General features: G+C 39.6%; 1 protein-coding gene across 9 annotated transcripts in view; it reads left to right on the top strand.

Annotated features, from left to right (window-relative positions):
• The window catches only part of LOC101156543 (neuronal cell adhesion molecule), a 63,065-nt gene that overhangs the window by 25,344 nt on the left and 25,101 nt on the right, over nucleotides 1–12,620 (top strand). For 6 of the 9 annotated variants that reach the window (XM_023952200.1, XM_023952197.1, XM_023952199.1 and 3 more), the window contains exons 3-6: nucleotides 9,746–9,861; nucleotides 10,738–10,755; nucleotides 11,029–11,134; nucleotides 11,383–11,576. In XM_023952200.1, coding sequence (XP_023807968.1) covers nucleotides 9,792–9,861; nucleotides 10,738–10,755; nucleotides 11,029–11,134; nucleotides 11,383–11,576 — 388 coding nt within the window. In that variant the 5' untranslated portion in view covers nucleotides 9,746–9,791. The remainder of the gene's footprint in view (nucleotides 1–9,745; nucleotides 9,862–10,737; nucleotides 10,756–11,028; nucleotides 11,135–11,382; nucleotides 11,577–12,620) is intronic. The other 3 variants (XM_023952198.1, XM_023952196.1, XM_023952204.1) reach the window with 1 other exon arrangement.

Genomic DNA, 12,620 nt, shown 5'->3' with positions numbered 1-12,620 from the left:
GCCATTAAACTGACATTTCCAAAAAAAAAAAAGACTGACAAACTCATTTTTAGCAACTTTCACAGATTTTTCTTTAGTATTCAGATGAGAAGCAACTTTACTGAAAAGTTCTGACTATGACTTCACTTTTATGCTTCTGTTTGGGGCAGGTATCCTCATCAGAGCGTCACCATTTCAATTCCCAGTCCCTGATATGTAAAACCTGAATCGCATTGGCTTCTGCCAGCATAAATGTTGCTCATGAGTGGGTGCACATGCAGTTCACCAGTGGGAAGCAATGATTCATGGTATGTTTTCTTATGTCAGAGGTTTAAAAAAAAGGGTGCAGAAAACATTACATTCAGCTGCCAAAAGTTTTAAAACGTTCGAGTTTTCACCTTTTTTTTCCAAATGTCCAATAAATAGCTTGAAATGCTTTTACAGCAAGTTGTGGTCTTCCAGTCAAGAAAAAAGTTAAAATGGTCTCAAACTGTATACATTTAAAATCACACAAACGTTTTTTTCAGGGAACATAGAATAGATCAACAATTTTGGTAAAATGGTTTACTAGTAAAACCTCCCATCCATCCCTTTGACCAATGGCCTGCCTCTTGGCCCCTTTAGGCATTCTGGGTAGTTAAGTCAAACCACATTCACTCAATGTATCCTATAACCCAGTGCACCCTATAGTCTGAAGAAAATGGTACTAGAATATGATGAAAGAGTTTAAGTAGTAACACTAATCCACTGCACATAACAAGATCACAAATCTTAATACAGCACTACTGATGTGTAGCCTGTGTTTACTCAGAAAACCAGGCCATGCAAGTGCAGGAATTCACTTTACAGAAACTGACCCCTGCCTGTAAAACATCAAAACAAAGTCAAGCTATACTAAATACATTGTTATTGTCTGGACTGTCTTTGTCGAAGCATTTTGACATTTTGCTGATTCATGTCGCACTGCTGTTAGAGTCAACATTCCTCAGGATGTTTGAGTGCCTCAAATTTAAACAAGGTGTCCACATTTTCTGAAGTGAAATCAACAGAAAAATGTTAATAGCAAATGATCCTAAAATGTTCCTATTGTTGGTTGCTTGTATCCGTTTTGGTGATTTCATGTGCGCGGTGGCGCCGGGACTCAGAGGGATAACCTACAGCCTTGCCACCTCAGCATTCTCCCAGTGGTAAACAGTTTGGAAGGACAATAGTCCCCACGGGCCAGTGTTAGAGTAGCGGAAAGAGGCGGGCGCGTGCTGACCATCAGCACTTCGTAAAGCCTCAGAGCAAAGCAAGCGCTGGATGGGTGGGACGGCTCTTTGGATGTTGCTGGGTGCGTGCGTTTAAAGCAGGCGGAGACGCCTGTTTGGATTAAACGGCCCAGTGGGATCCGGTTTAGGGGGTTTTGGACACAAAGGGTATGTCAGTTCCGTCCTTTGATTGCTGTGTTAGTGTAGTGAAAGCTCCTTTTCACACTAGCTTCCCGCGTCGCAGGTGGCGCCTGATGTAGTCAGCAGTTTGCAACTGCCAGAGGGCCTTTGAGCATCCGACTTTTACAGTCCATCCATTGTGGTCCAGTAAAACTATATTTATCATTGATATTAAGTTTAAAACATCTTTTATGACACGTGTTATTATTAAACATGGTACTATTGGGCCGTTCAGACTGTTGTCCTTTAACTATAAACACCACCTCACCTGAGAGTTTACAGTTCTCTTAACTTTCAATTTTAGGAAGCTGCAACGTTATCCACCTATTGTGTGAAGTTGTTTTGTACAAAGGTAAATAATTCTCAGGTGTGTAAAAAGATATGAAGGCTGTCGAACAGGTAGTCCACGTGTCAGGAGAAGTTGAACCAATAGAGTGTGTTCAGTGGTTTAAAACCGAACAGTATGTTACCATAGTATGAACCACAGTATGAACCAAAAGTACATCACTGCATCCCTTCGGCAAACTGACACTTTTACCTTGAAAGTGTTAAACACGTGTGTACGAAGGATTTACTTTTGCTTGATAAAAGCCAACTGAAAGGTTTTTCTTCATTGTTACTTGCTTATCAACAAATTTAACAAATATATTTTTCAGAATCTTTAGGTTTTTATTGTTTTGTAAGACACAAATCATATATTGAACCGAAACAAACCCCAAACATTAAGTTTTGAACTGAATTGTGACGAAGGTCAATTTTCGCATCCCTACTGTTCAAGAAGTACAGTGAGTACAGTCAAAGATTTTTTTCTTCACCTTGCGATAGTTTATATTTGTAGAAAATAGTCCGGTGGCCCTGAAGTGCAAATCACATCAACAAATCACTCAATGCAAATATTTAACAATAACAAATAAGGAAACAGAAAAAAGTAGGTACTAAGGGCTTGGCTGATTGGAAGATGATATCTAGCATCGCTTCATCCCAAATAACCTTCGGTTGATTTGATAGACAAACGTCTTCGTCCAATTTGCCATGTCCCATAGTACCTGCCTTTTCTGATTTTTAACATTTCGTTTTGATTTTTAGAAATTACTCGTTTTACGAAATGTTTTTTCATTTTTTAAAGAAACCGGAGAAGGCAGGAACTATGGGACATGGCTTATTGACTAATAACGTTTGTCCATCATTTTAACAAAAGGTTATTTCAAATGAAGCAACACTGGATATACTCCATACCAATAATAACTTTTATCAGTACTATGCAGATGTAGAAGATGCATTTGAAAAAAATCAAACGTTAAAAATCAAACATCATCATCCAATCCCATATCCCATAGAACCTACCTTTTTCAGGTTTCTTATCGTGTTTTGTTTTGACCATTTTACTTCGAAAATTACTTGTGTTTACCGAAACGGTTCATTTTTTTTCCGTTAAGTTATTTTGGAATTTACTTTTTTTTGTGTGAAATTTTCTTTTGCTTTCTAAAATGTCAAGTTTTTTATCATTTGTTTTTCTTTTTTTTTTTTTTTTGTCGTTGTGATCTTTAAAATATTTTTGCAATAAAAGATTTGTTGGTGTGTTTGGCGCTTCAGGGCCACTGTAGGATAGCGCTAGAATGAAGATTAACATATGTATTGGTTGAGGAAAAAGTCAAAGTTGGTGTTTTCACCTAAAACCTGGTAATATTACGAGGTTAAATTACTGTCTAAATAAAGAGAAGGTCCAAATAGACAAGCAATTGTGTCTGCTTCACTGAAAGAAAGATCAGCATTGTGAGAAAAGAGGTAAAGGTCTTGCCTGGAGCCATGGCCTTACAAAGGTTACAATCTCCGCAGACGGGTTGTGTATTTACTTACAGAACGCACCTTCTAGTTTCCACGCGGTAACTTGAGTTTAGAGTTTCATTTGTAGCAACGTGTTGCATTTTAGTTTACGTTTTTACTTCCCTTTGTTCACGGGTGAAGCTGGAAACCTTCAGATGCACGTCTCCCCAACCCCCCAAGGGAAACCGAAATGGAACAATGACAAAAATGCTGCGTCGGCTTTCTCAGATGTCAGCAGTCATGCACTCAGGCTGTTGCACCTTCCAATATATCTGGAGAACCCGTTCTTGCAAATGGGACATACCAAGAAAACCCTTGATTTCATCAGACGAGTAGAAGGAGGTAGCTTTTCTTATCCTCAGCCTCAGATGGAATAAAAACATACCCCGCCGACGTCTCATTAATATCTCTGTTGCCATGATCGGGTGTGACTGCAGAGTATTTCCCATCCGTACTTCTAAACCTCCCTTCGCTTCCCCTTTTGCCCTCGCCTATCTTTCTTATCAGCCTGTCATCTCTCAGTCGTCTCTGGTTGGTGTGACTGAAGGCTGTGCAGTGACCAAGCGGGCCGCTTCAAGGTTTTGTGGAGTGAGGGTCAGAGGGCCTTCTGGGTTCATGTCAGCATGTTGCACATCAACCTTTGCTGTAGGAAAATGCTGGCAGCTGAAGAGGGGGAAAAAAAGTAATGATTGCACGTCCTAATGACTTTAACCCTTTAACATTGGAGACGTCACCGGCGACACCTAAAGAACACACGCTCTTTGACGTACTGAAAGTCTTGGATCGTTTATGCGATCGTCGTAGATCAGCTGATTCTGACGCAGAAAAAAAAGCAGCTTTGAACCGATATGCAACACATCGTCCCTTTTTCTCTGGAGAACAGTGGTGCCACAGTAATGTCTTCCACTTGAATGCACAGTACTGCCCTATGGTATCATCTTTAACTATAAAATATTCAAAAAACACTTTCAGAAACCCATTAGTACAATTGAGTCTAAAACAAACAAGCTTGAAAGAGTGCCTTTTTTAACCTACATTGATTAAAAGTTAGGTTTTTAGATCAAAAGTGAAGATTACGCCAAAATCGTTGACATATGGAAATGCTGACATTTTCTTGTTAGATTATGTTTGGTATAGTTTTGCCTGTTGTGACTCCAAACAGATGCCCCCTTTGCGTTGACATATTCTGCTCATGTAGTATTAAATTCAGTCAGTTACAATTCATTAGAGATGTTCTGCTCAGTGTCATCTCTGGAGATGTCACCCACTTCAAACGTAAAAATAGAAGAACGTAATGAGGACAGTTGAGCCGATCGATTTTTCCCAACCGGGTTATTTTTATAAATTATATATTTAAAAAGGGCGATCAAAAATACAAGGTGGAGAAACAAACTAAAGCTAGCGGCACTATGTTCTTGTGCATTAGATCACTACAAAACCCAACACAGCTTATCACTACCAATGTCACCATGGGAGGGGTGTTTCTATGTCTACTGCAGCTTTATGGCACATTATTGTAATTAAATTAGAAGATTTCATTTGATCGTGTTACCAGATTTTTTTTTTTTTTACAATAAGATTAAAAGATTTAGTGTGCATGAACTGCATCTACTGCATTCAGCGATCTAATGCATTCTGCAGTGTATCCCATCCAACGTGGCATTGTCCCAATTAGCTGTGTCTCGAGGTGGGATCAGCTCGGTCTCACTGTCTAGCACAGGTGGATGAGATTCTAGATGAGGTTTCATTCCTCTGCCTCTGACTCGCTGCAGATAGGCGATGCAACCGGTAGCTTCACCTTCAGGAACCTTGAAGGTCTTGGGTCTCTGTATACAAACACCTCCCGCATGCCGTCTTAGAATATTGTGTCCACAGCCTGTGTGCAGATTGTGTGCTAGCTAAACATTGTAATGTCAATGTGCTGAGACATAACTGACAGCAAAACACTGCTGAGCAGATTATATAAGGGCTGTCTGAGGCTGCTGACAGGAGGTACTGGCACATGAATTCAACCAGCCCACAGTCTGGGGAAAATAATCTATTTTGGGTGATGTCTGACAGCTACGAGTGTAGATGAAGTCGGTTTTCTTAACAATAGAAATGTCTCTGTCTAAATAATGCTTTTTTTTATTGTTTTTGTGGCAAATCCAGCTTTTAATCATTCTTTAAAATGGCAGAAAAAAACCCAATACTTTACAGCTTTGTTTCTCTTAGCAAAAAATAAACTGTATCCACTGCTGCCAGGGAACGAATGTCCCCTGGGTACAGCTGCTATATACATCCAAGAAGTTTTGGAGTCACTCTTTCTACGCAATTCAAATTTCACAAAGTAAATTTCCAAGACAGTGGTGTAGTGGTTGGCACGGTCACCTCATACTGAGAAGGCTCTGGTTCAAATACCAGGTAGAATCTTTTAGTGTGGAGTTTGGACACTTTCTCCATACACGTGTTTGTACTCCAAGAATATGCTTCATGTTTGAATTCCTGTCTGTGGTTATTTGGCCCTTTGATGGACTGGTTAACGTTCCAGGGTGTGCCCCACCAATCCCAACATTGAATGGGATAGGCTCCAGCAACACCCTGACCCCAAAAGGAAATAACCGGGTTTAGACAATAGATGGAATTAGGGCTGCACGATATGAGGAAAACTCGCGATATGCGATATTTAAGATTGATATTGCGATAATGGTATAATTTGCGGTATACAAACATATAACAAAATAAACAAAACATCATTCCCATTTCATTGCAACAGTTTAAAAATTATACTCCAAATGACCCTCGTTGACATAGGAGACAAACATCTAACATATTAGGCCTCCATCCGATTGGTCAAATGCATAAAGGGATTTATTTGATTCGTTAAATGCTTCAAGCTGCCTTAAGGTTGTATTAACACATTTAAGGTTTACGATTTATTGCGATATTCGCAGTCTTTTGCGGTATGCATATTGCAGAGCTGGATATTGCGATAACGATAAATTTGCGGTATATTGTGCAGGCCTAGATGGAATTCTTAAACTACGTTCACACTGCCCTCAGTAAAGCTCGCTGAAGTGGCCACTTCCAATGAAAAGTCTACGTATACGTGTATTTCGGGCTTCCATGTTTAACCCTAGAACACTTTCGCTATAAAAAGATACACCATCCATTCCTGGGACATGTGAGACTTCCCAGGTGAAGGCACAGACTCTTTGACACGCCACACATTGAAATTCCCATAAATAGTTTTGCTTGGGTAAAAATCACACGGCGATAGTGCTCTAGGGTTAAAAGTCTTCTGTTCGCGCGTAGCTACACAAGCTTCTACAACAGCTTTCGGGCTCTATGTACAAAACACGCAGCTATTGAATGAGCGCTGCAAGTTAAACCAGGCCAAACTTTGCCCAATTAGGGACTTGGATTTGGTTGTGACGTATGGATGGCATCCCTTTTAATACATGGAAGTACCAACTGTAAAGGTGTAATTATCTCCAACTCCGGGTCCCGCTTCACAGTCCGCCATTGATGACAAAAAAAACATCCTGGTTCAGGCGGCAATGCATCTTGGGATGTGTAGAGCATAGAAGGACACACCAGACCAATCCTTGAAATCGGGAAAAAGAAAGCCGCATTTGTTGGCTGCATTTTAAGGAATCGTTAAATTTGGACGGTCTCGTCGCGTCTGTGTGATGTAAGCAGCCTACAAATGCAGCCCAGGAAGAACGCAGCCCTTGAATTTGGACACACCCGATATGCTATTTCCATTCTTGAACTGTAGTTTGAGGGAACCAACCCTGCTGCTGCCTGCACTGTACCACTATGGTAAGTTTGGGTTCTCACATTTTAAGGTTTAACAAGGTAAATCAAATCAAAGACATTTCAAAGGAAAACTGTTGTATTCATTCAGAGACACCGGATAAAGTCACATTTGACCTTTTAGAACACATTTAATATAAACATATACGATTAAAGCGAAACTTTGGAGTAGGTTGACACTAAGACAAAGAACACAAACTGACCAACTCTCAAAAAAGCAGCATTCAGTCCTTTTTTTGACACAAACTGAATGATTTTATGTGTAGATGTCATCTGCATGAAATCAGCTTTCTAAGCAGGTATTGGTAGAAGTATGAGAGACTTAAAACAATTCTAACAACAAGCCTGCAACTAGCCTTCACCCAACAATAGGTGGGATAGGCTCCAGCAACCATGTGACCCTGCAGGCCATTTCACTATTTGCATTCATTGCAGTGTCATAATCAAAGCTGTCTGATGAACACGCGCCAGTTTACAGCAGATTAGAGGAACAACCAAGCACTCATAATTCCAGATGTCCGCGGGTCATTCATGTGAACTTCCTCATGCGCATTAGTGACCCATCGCTTGATGATCCGCTGCGTTCGGGAGTAACTCGATCCACACGGCACGCATGTATCGCGCTTGTCTTGTTTTCCAGCTGGACGCACTCACATGCTAAATGTTTACAGGCAACAACGTGCCAGACGAGGCTCCTTAGCGGTGCACATGTGTGTCTATAAATAAAGAACAAAAGAACTGCTTTACTTCAGGCTTCTGCAGGACTATCAACCTTGCAGAGGAAGCTCCTTTTTGCATTGAGGCTCTTCTTCATCGTCAGGTCTGTCACTGCACATCTGCTGAGAACAAGTGAGGAGTTTTTCCACCTTAAAGTACCTACACACATGAACAAGGATCCATCCGGTGATGATCACGCAGCGCACATGCAGGTAGCGGCAGGGAGGGGCTTCTTCTTCTTTTTTGTTTTTACTGCTTACTAGCGCATGTCCGCCCCCTACAATTGGAAGAAGCTTGATGTCAAGTGTTGAAGTGGTGCAATTCCCCCACTCTGGCTCCAGGCTTTTGCCTTCACAGCTCTATTCCGATAAATCACGTGTAAAAAGTTCTGCATTCGGCCAGTGCCTCACCTGTAAACTATCCTCTCCATCGTGAGGAACTAATTATAATCTGTTCTCTAAATATAATTAACATGAAAGACTTTGAATAATTTTTAGACTCAAAACTGTTGAGTTTTTCATGTTTCCTTTACAATTATGGCCCAGACTGCAAGGTGAAAGAACGCACGGAGGGCAGCCTTGATTGCGCAACCCCTAATAAAATGGGTCATAGCGTGTCTGTAGTTTACTCAGCGTATGCTAATAATATCATTCTTTATTAACTATTTATGCATTGTAGACATTCATAACACGTCGTTATGAATCTATTTTACATTTGTGGTTTGTTTGTGGTTTGTATAAGACATTAAGCTGCATGCAGGCAGCAAAGGAGCTGCACTTTTTCATTCATAACTAAACAATAATCATTAGTTTATGAATGTATAGACGTTTTTGGGAGGATTTTTACAGCTGGTGTTGAACAAAATTAGGAAAACACCAAATGTTTTTAAAATAATCTCAAGTGTTTAAATAATTTGGTTCAGTTTTTAATTGTTTACTAACATAAAAAACATAAAAATCACAATAACAGGTTTTCAAAAAATCGAATCCCTCCGATACATTTCACAAAGACACAGGACCTCACACACAACACAGAAATGAACTTGATGCTAAAATATGATGCCAGCTCTGATATAACGACACAAGAGCAAAAACAAAAAAAAACACGGATTTGATTTGTTTTTGCTGAACAGCTCTAATTTTATTTTTATTTCCAGGCTTTGTGTGTTTTTTTCTGCAGTTCATACTTTTTTTTTACTTGTCTGTCCAGCAACTGAGCAAACAGATGAGAGGTGAAGACCTTTTGTGTTGGACACATTTTACTGTTACAACATGGGTTTCTGGATCTTCTGACACACAATGTGTATATTTAAATAAATGGTATCTAGTGGCCTGGATTTTAAAAGCAATTCGGACAGCATGCTAACTTTTTGTTGTTGTTTTTTTCCGTTTTAAAATGTGATTATGATTCCACAAAGTAAAAACCTAACAAATTAGAACATTTTTACAACAAATATTTATGAATCCACTGTGTTCTGGTGATGAAAATGTTGATGGTTTATTTGAAAAACAAACAAACATTAAAATACATTTAATTTTTGCAAAAAATGTTCAAACGCCATGCATTGACGTCTATGTTTTTTTCAATCTAATTAGCATCGATGCACACTGGGTTTGCGCAGAGACATCTGGGAAATTTCGTGGGCATTCAGTTTTGGAATTCTGACCTGTGTCCGAATTCCTTCCCTACTCACTACATAATCTGTGCGTCATTTTGTAGTGCTGTCTGGATCTACATATCCAAACAAAAAAATTGGTCAGCGTGGTCTGGGATCCTATTGGTTGGTTGTCAGAGTTGTATTGGAAACCTAGCATGACTAGAAAGATCAAAAAATTTTGAATGTTTCTAAAAATTACATTGTTCAAGTGTGCTCTCATATTCTAAAACAACATTCCTGATTGAAGGATCTTATCCTTAACATCTGCTAATCACATCACACAGGTTTTAAATGAATGAAAAATGTATGTTTTTATTGTGTTTTTCACTTTTTATTATAGGCTGTAAACTTTGACCTGAAGGACGGATATTTATCACCAACTGAAAATGGACTACAGAGTGGTGCTGCTGATTCTGCTGAGTCATGTAACGTCAGCGTTTGAAGTGCCTCTTGATCGTGAGTATCACCCCCATATTTACATTAACAGGCAACAGGATGTTTTTTTTCTATAAATAAAAAAAAAAAGATCAATGTTTTGTTAATGGCTTTGATTTTTGTGATAAAATAAACATTTTTGAATTTATGGAAGCATGAGAACTGGACCAAGGGAATGTGATGTCATACGTAAAAAATGGCTTACTTCCAGATCCAACGAAATGAAGTCAATTCAGTTGCCATTTTTTCACGATACAAATGCCGCCATGTTGGAGCCAGACGACGTCTTTAAGCATTGATTGATCCGAGTCGGTCTAAGTCATTGTTTCTATGGCAACCACTCGGGCCAGTCAATACTGATCTTATTAGAAGCCCACACCCCTACCACTAGAAAAGGGACGACACGAAATCTGTCAAATGTTCGAATGTTCACCACACACTTATACCAAGCCATCTGATTGGTCAGTTTATAACTTGAGTAACAAAAACACAAAATAAATTAGAGTTGGCAAGAACATGTTAAAAAATAAAAGCAAGAATAGTTATTTTGATGTATATAATGACTGGGAAGTCTATGAGATTTTGGCATTTTGGGACCAGCAAGTACTTCCTGTGTTGAACATGAGGGGGGAGGGGTCACTTATTCCAGTTCTCATGTACAGTCAAAGCACAGAACAGAGTTTAGAGAGGTTTCTGTCTCATCTTTGCTTTTTTTAATTTTCTTTTTTATTAGTTTTTATCTGAAATCTGTTAAAAAATCATAGTTTAGAATCACAAGTTAGCAGCTTGTATCCTTTTCCAATTAAACTGGTTGTTTCTATGATGTGAAAAGCTAACTCTTTTTTTCTCAAATCCTGCTGTTTTTTTGGGGTTTTTTCCGTCATGGTGGACAAAAAGCTAAAGTGCTGGAAGGATGTAAGTTGAACACTGATGGGTCTTGTGCAGTTTTGAAAACGTCTGTCTGGTTGAAGGAGTGCTGTGCATGCAGTGGCCATAACACCGTGCCCAGCTTGCGCTTTAATTGTTACTTCCTGTTGTTTTTTGGCAGTGTGAGGGTTGTCGTGTCTTTGCAGTGCTTTCCATCTCCAAAAATATGACTGCTTTTTGCCCAGATGCTTTGTTGCATGTCGCCTGCACAGCTGGCCTCCAGAGATCCAGTCAGTCACCAATCCGCTTGTGTCCCTCTAGTGCCTCAACCTCCGACCATAACACTGCAATCCCCCAAGGATTACATCTTTGACCCGCGAGAACACATCATCATCCACTGCGAAGCCAAAGGGAACCCTCAGCCCAGGTGAGGCCAACATTCAACACTTAGGGAGTGATCGAAAGCCTAGTGTTATGGATTCTTTCCGCCAAATCACTAAACTCAAGGGTATCTTAACCTGGAACAGAGAGGAGCTTTAAATCACCATAGCAACTGTAATCTGGTCTCATCCATCTAAATCAGTGGGGTTACATAAAACCTAAGATTGTTGAATTTCACTTGTTTTCCTTTCACCTCCTGCCTTAAGCATGAATCTTTGCTCTTATGGATTGTAGCTTTAGGTGGGCCAGAAACGGAACCGACTTCGATGTGAAGAGTGACTCCAAAATCGTGATGAATCCCGGTTCTGGAACGCTGGACATCGACATCATTGGCGGGAAGGCCGAGGCCTACGAGGGGACCTACCAGTGCACGGCTGAGAACGAGCACGGCAAAGCGTTGACCAACAAGATCGTCATCAGGCAGTCAAGTGAGACACTCTAATATCCCCTGGGGTTTCCTTAGCAAAACATGGAGGGTTATTTCTATTGTGTTGCAAGGTTTTTTATTTTTATTTTTTTTTAATTCTTTAAACTGTCCAGTTAAAACAAACCCTAAAAACTTTCTAAAAAGGTCTTTAAAGTCTCCCTCCAATCATCTTTTGATCTATTTTCAAAGTGTTCCTAGGGTCTTTTAATTATGATAATGTGGTTTTTAGCCAAAATAAATAACTTGTAGAGCCACAGTATTTCATTAAAAACTATCCTCTGAGTTGTGGGTGGGACTGTTGGCATAGAGCAACCCTCCCCTCCCTCCCCTCCTCGTTACTGAAAGCTCTCTGTTGACAAACGTTACTGCTAGCTTACAGCCTCTCACATCCCCAACCTAACGTTGCTAGTGGACCAAAAATGGCGAGCGAAATTGGAAAGTTTTAAGCTAGATGAGGAAAACAACTTCTACATGGATTTAGTCGTCTGCAATTTTTTGAATAGAGTGGGGCAGAGAGCTTGTGGCCCCGCCCATTGTATTTTCTACATAAAAAATATTTCAAATGTTATTTTTTGTCTACTCCTGTTTTATTTGAAGAAATAATTACCATATTTAGCGCACTATAAGCCAGACTTGTAGTGCCTTTTTTTTTGTCACACAAAACAACAGTGCCGCTATAATCCTGAGTGCTCTAAATATGGATTAAATCTTGTCGTGTTAAATGATGTCGAAGCGATTTTGAGAGGCACAAATGTTTGGTTGGGTGTTATTGTAAATACACTAACATGGCGTGAAGTGGTGTCAGACTGTGGGTTTTTTTTTAACGTGTTACTGAAAAGGTTAGAAGTTAAAAGGTATTGTAAATATGCTAACGTGGCTAATGTGTAGCAATTTCGGATTGTGTATTTTTAGATTTACTAACAAGGTTGTGAGTTAGCATAGTCACAGTTACGTTTGTTTTTGCTTTATTAACCGTTTTTTTTCTTACGTGTTACTGTCAAGGTTGGAAATTAAAGGTATTGTAAATATCCTAACCTAGCTAATG

This window comes from Oryzias latipes, chromosome 23 (assembly GCF_002234675.1).
Source record: "Oryzias latipes chromosome 23, ASM223467v1".
Taxonomy (NCBI): Eukaryota; Metazoa; Chordata; class Actinopteri; order Beloniformes; family Adrianichthyidae; genus Oryzias; species Oryzias latipes.
This window is presented reverse-complemented; position numbering and strand designations above follow the sequence as displayed.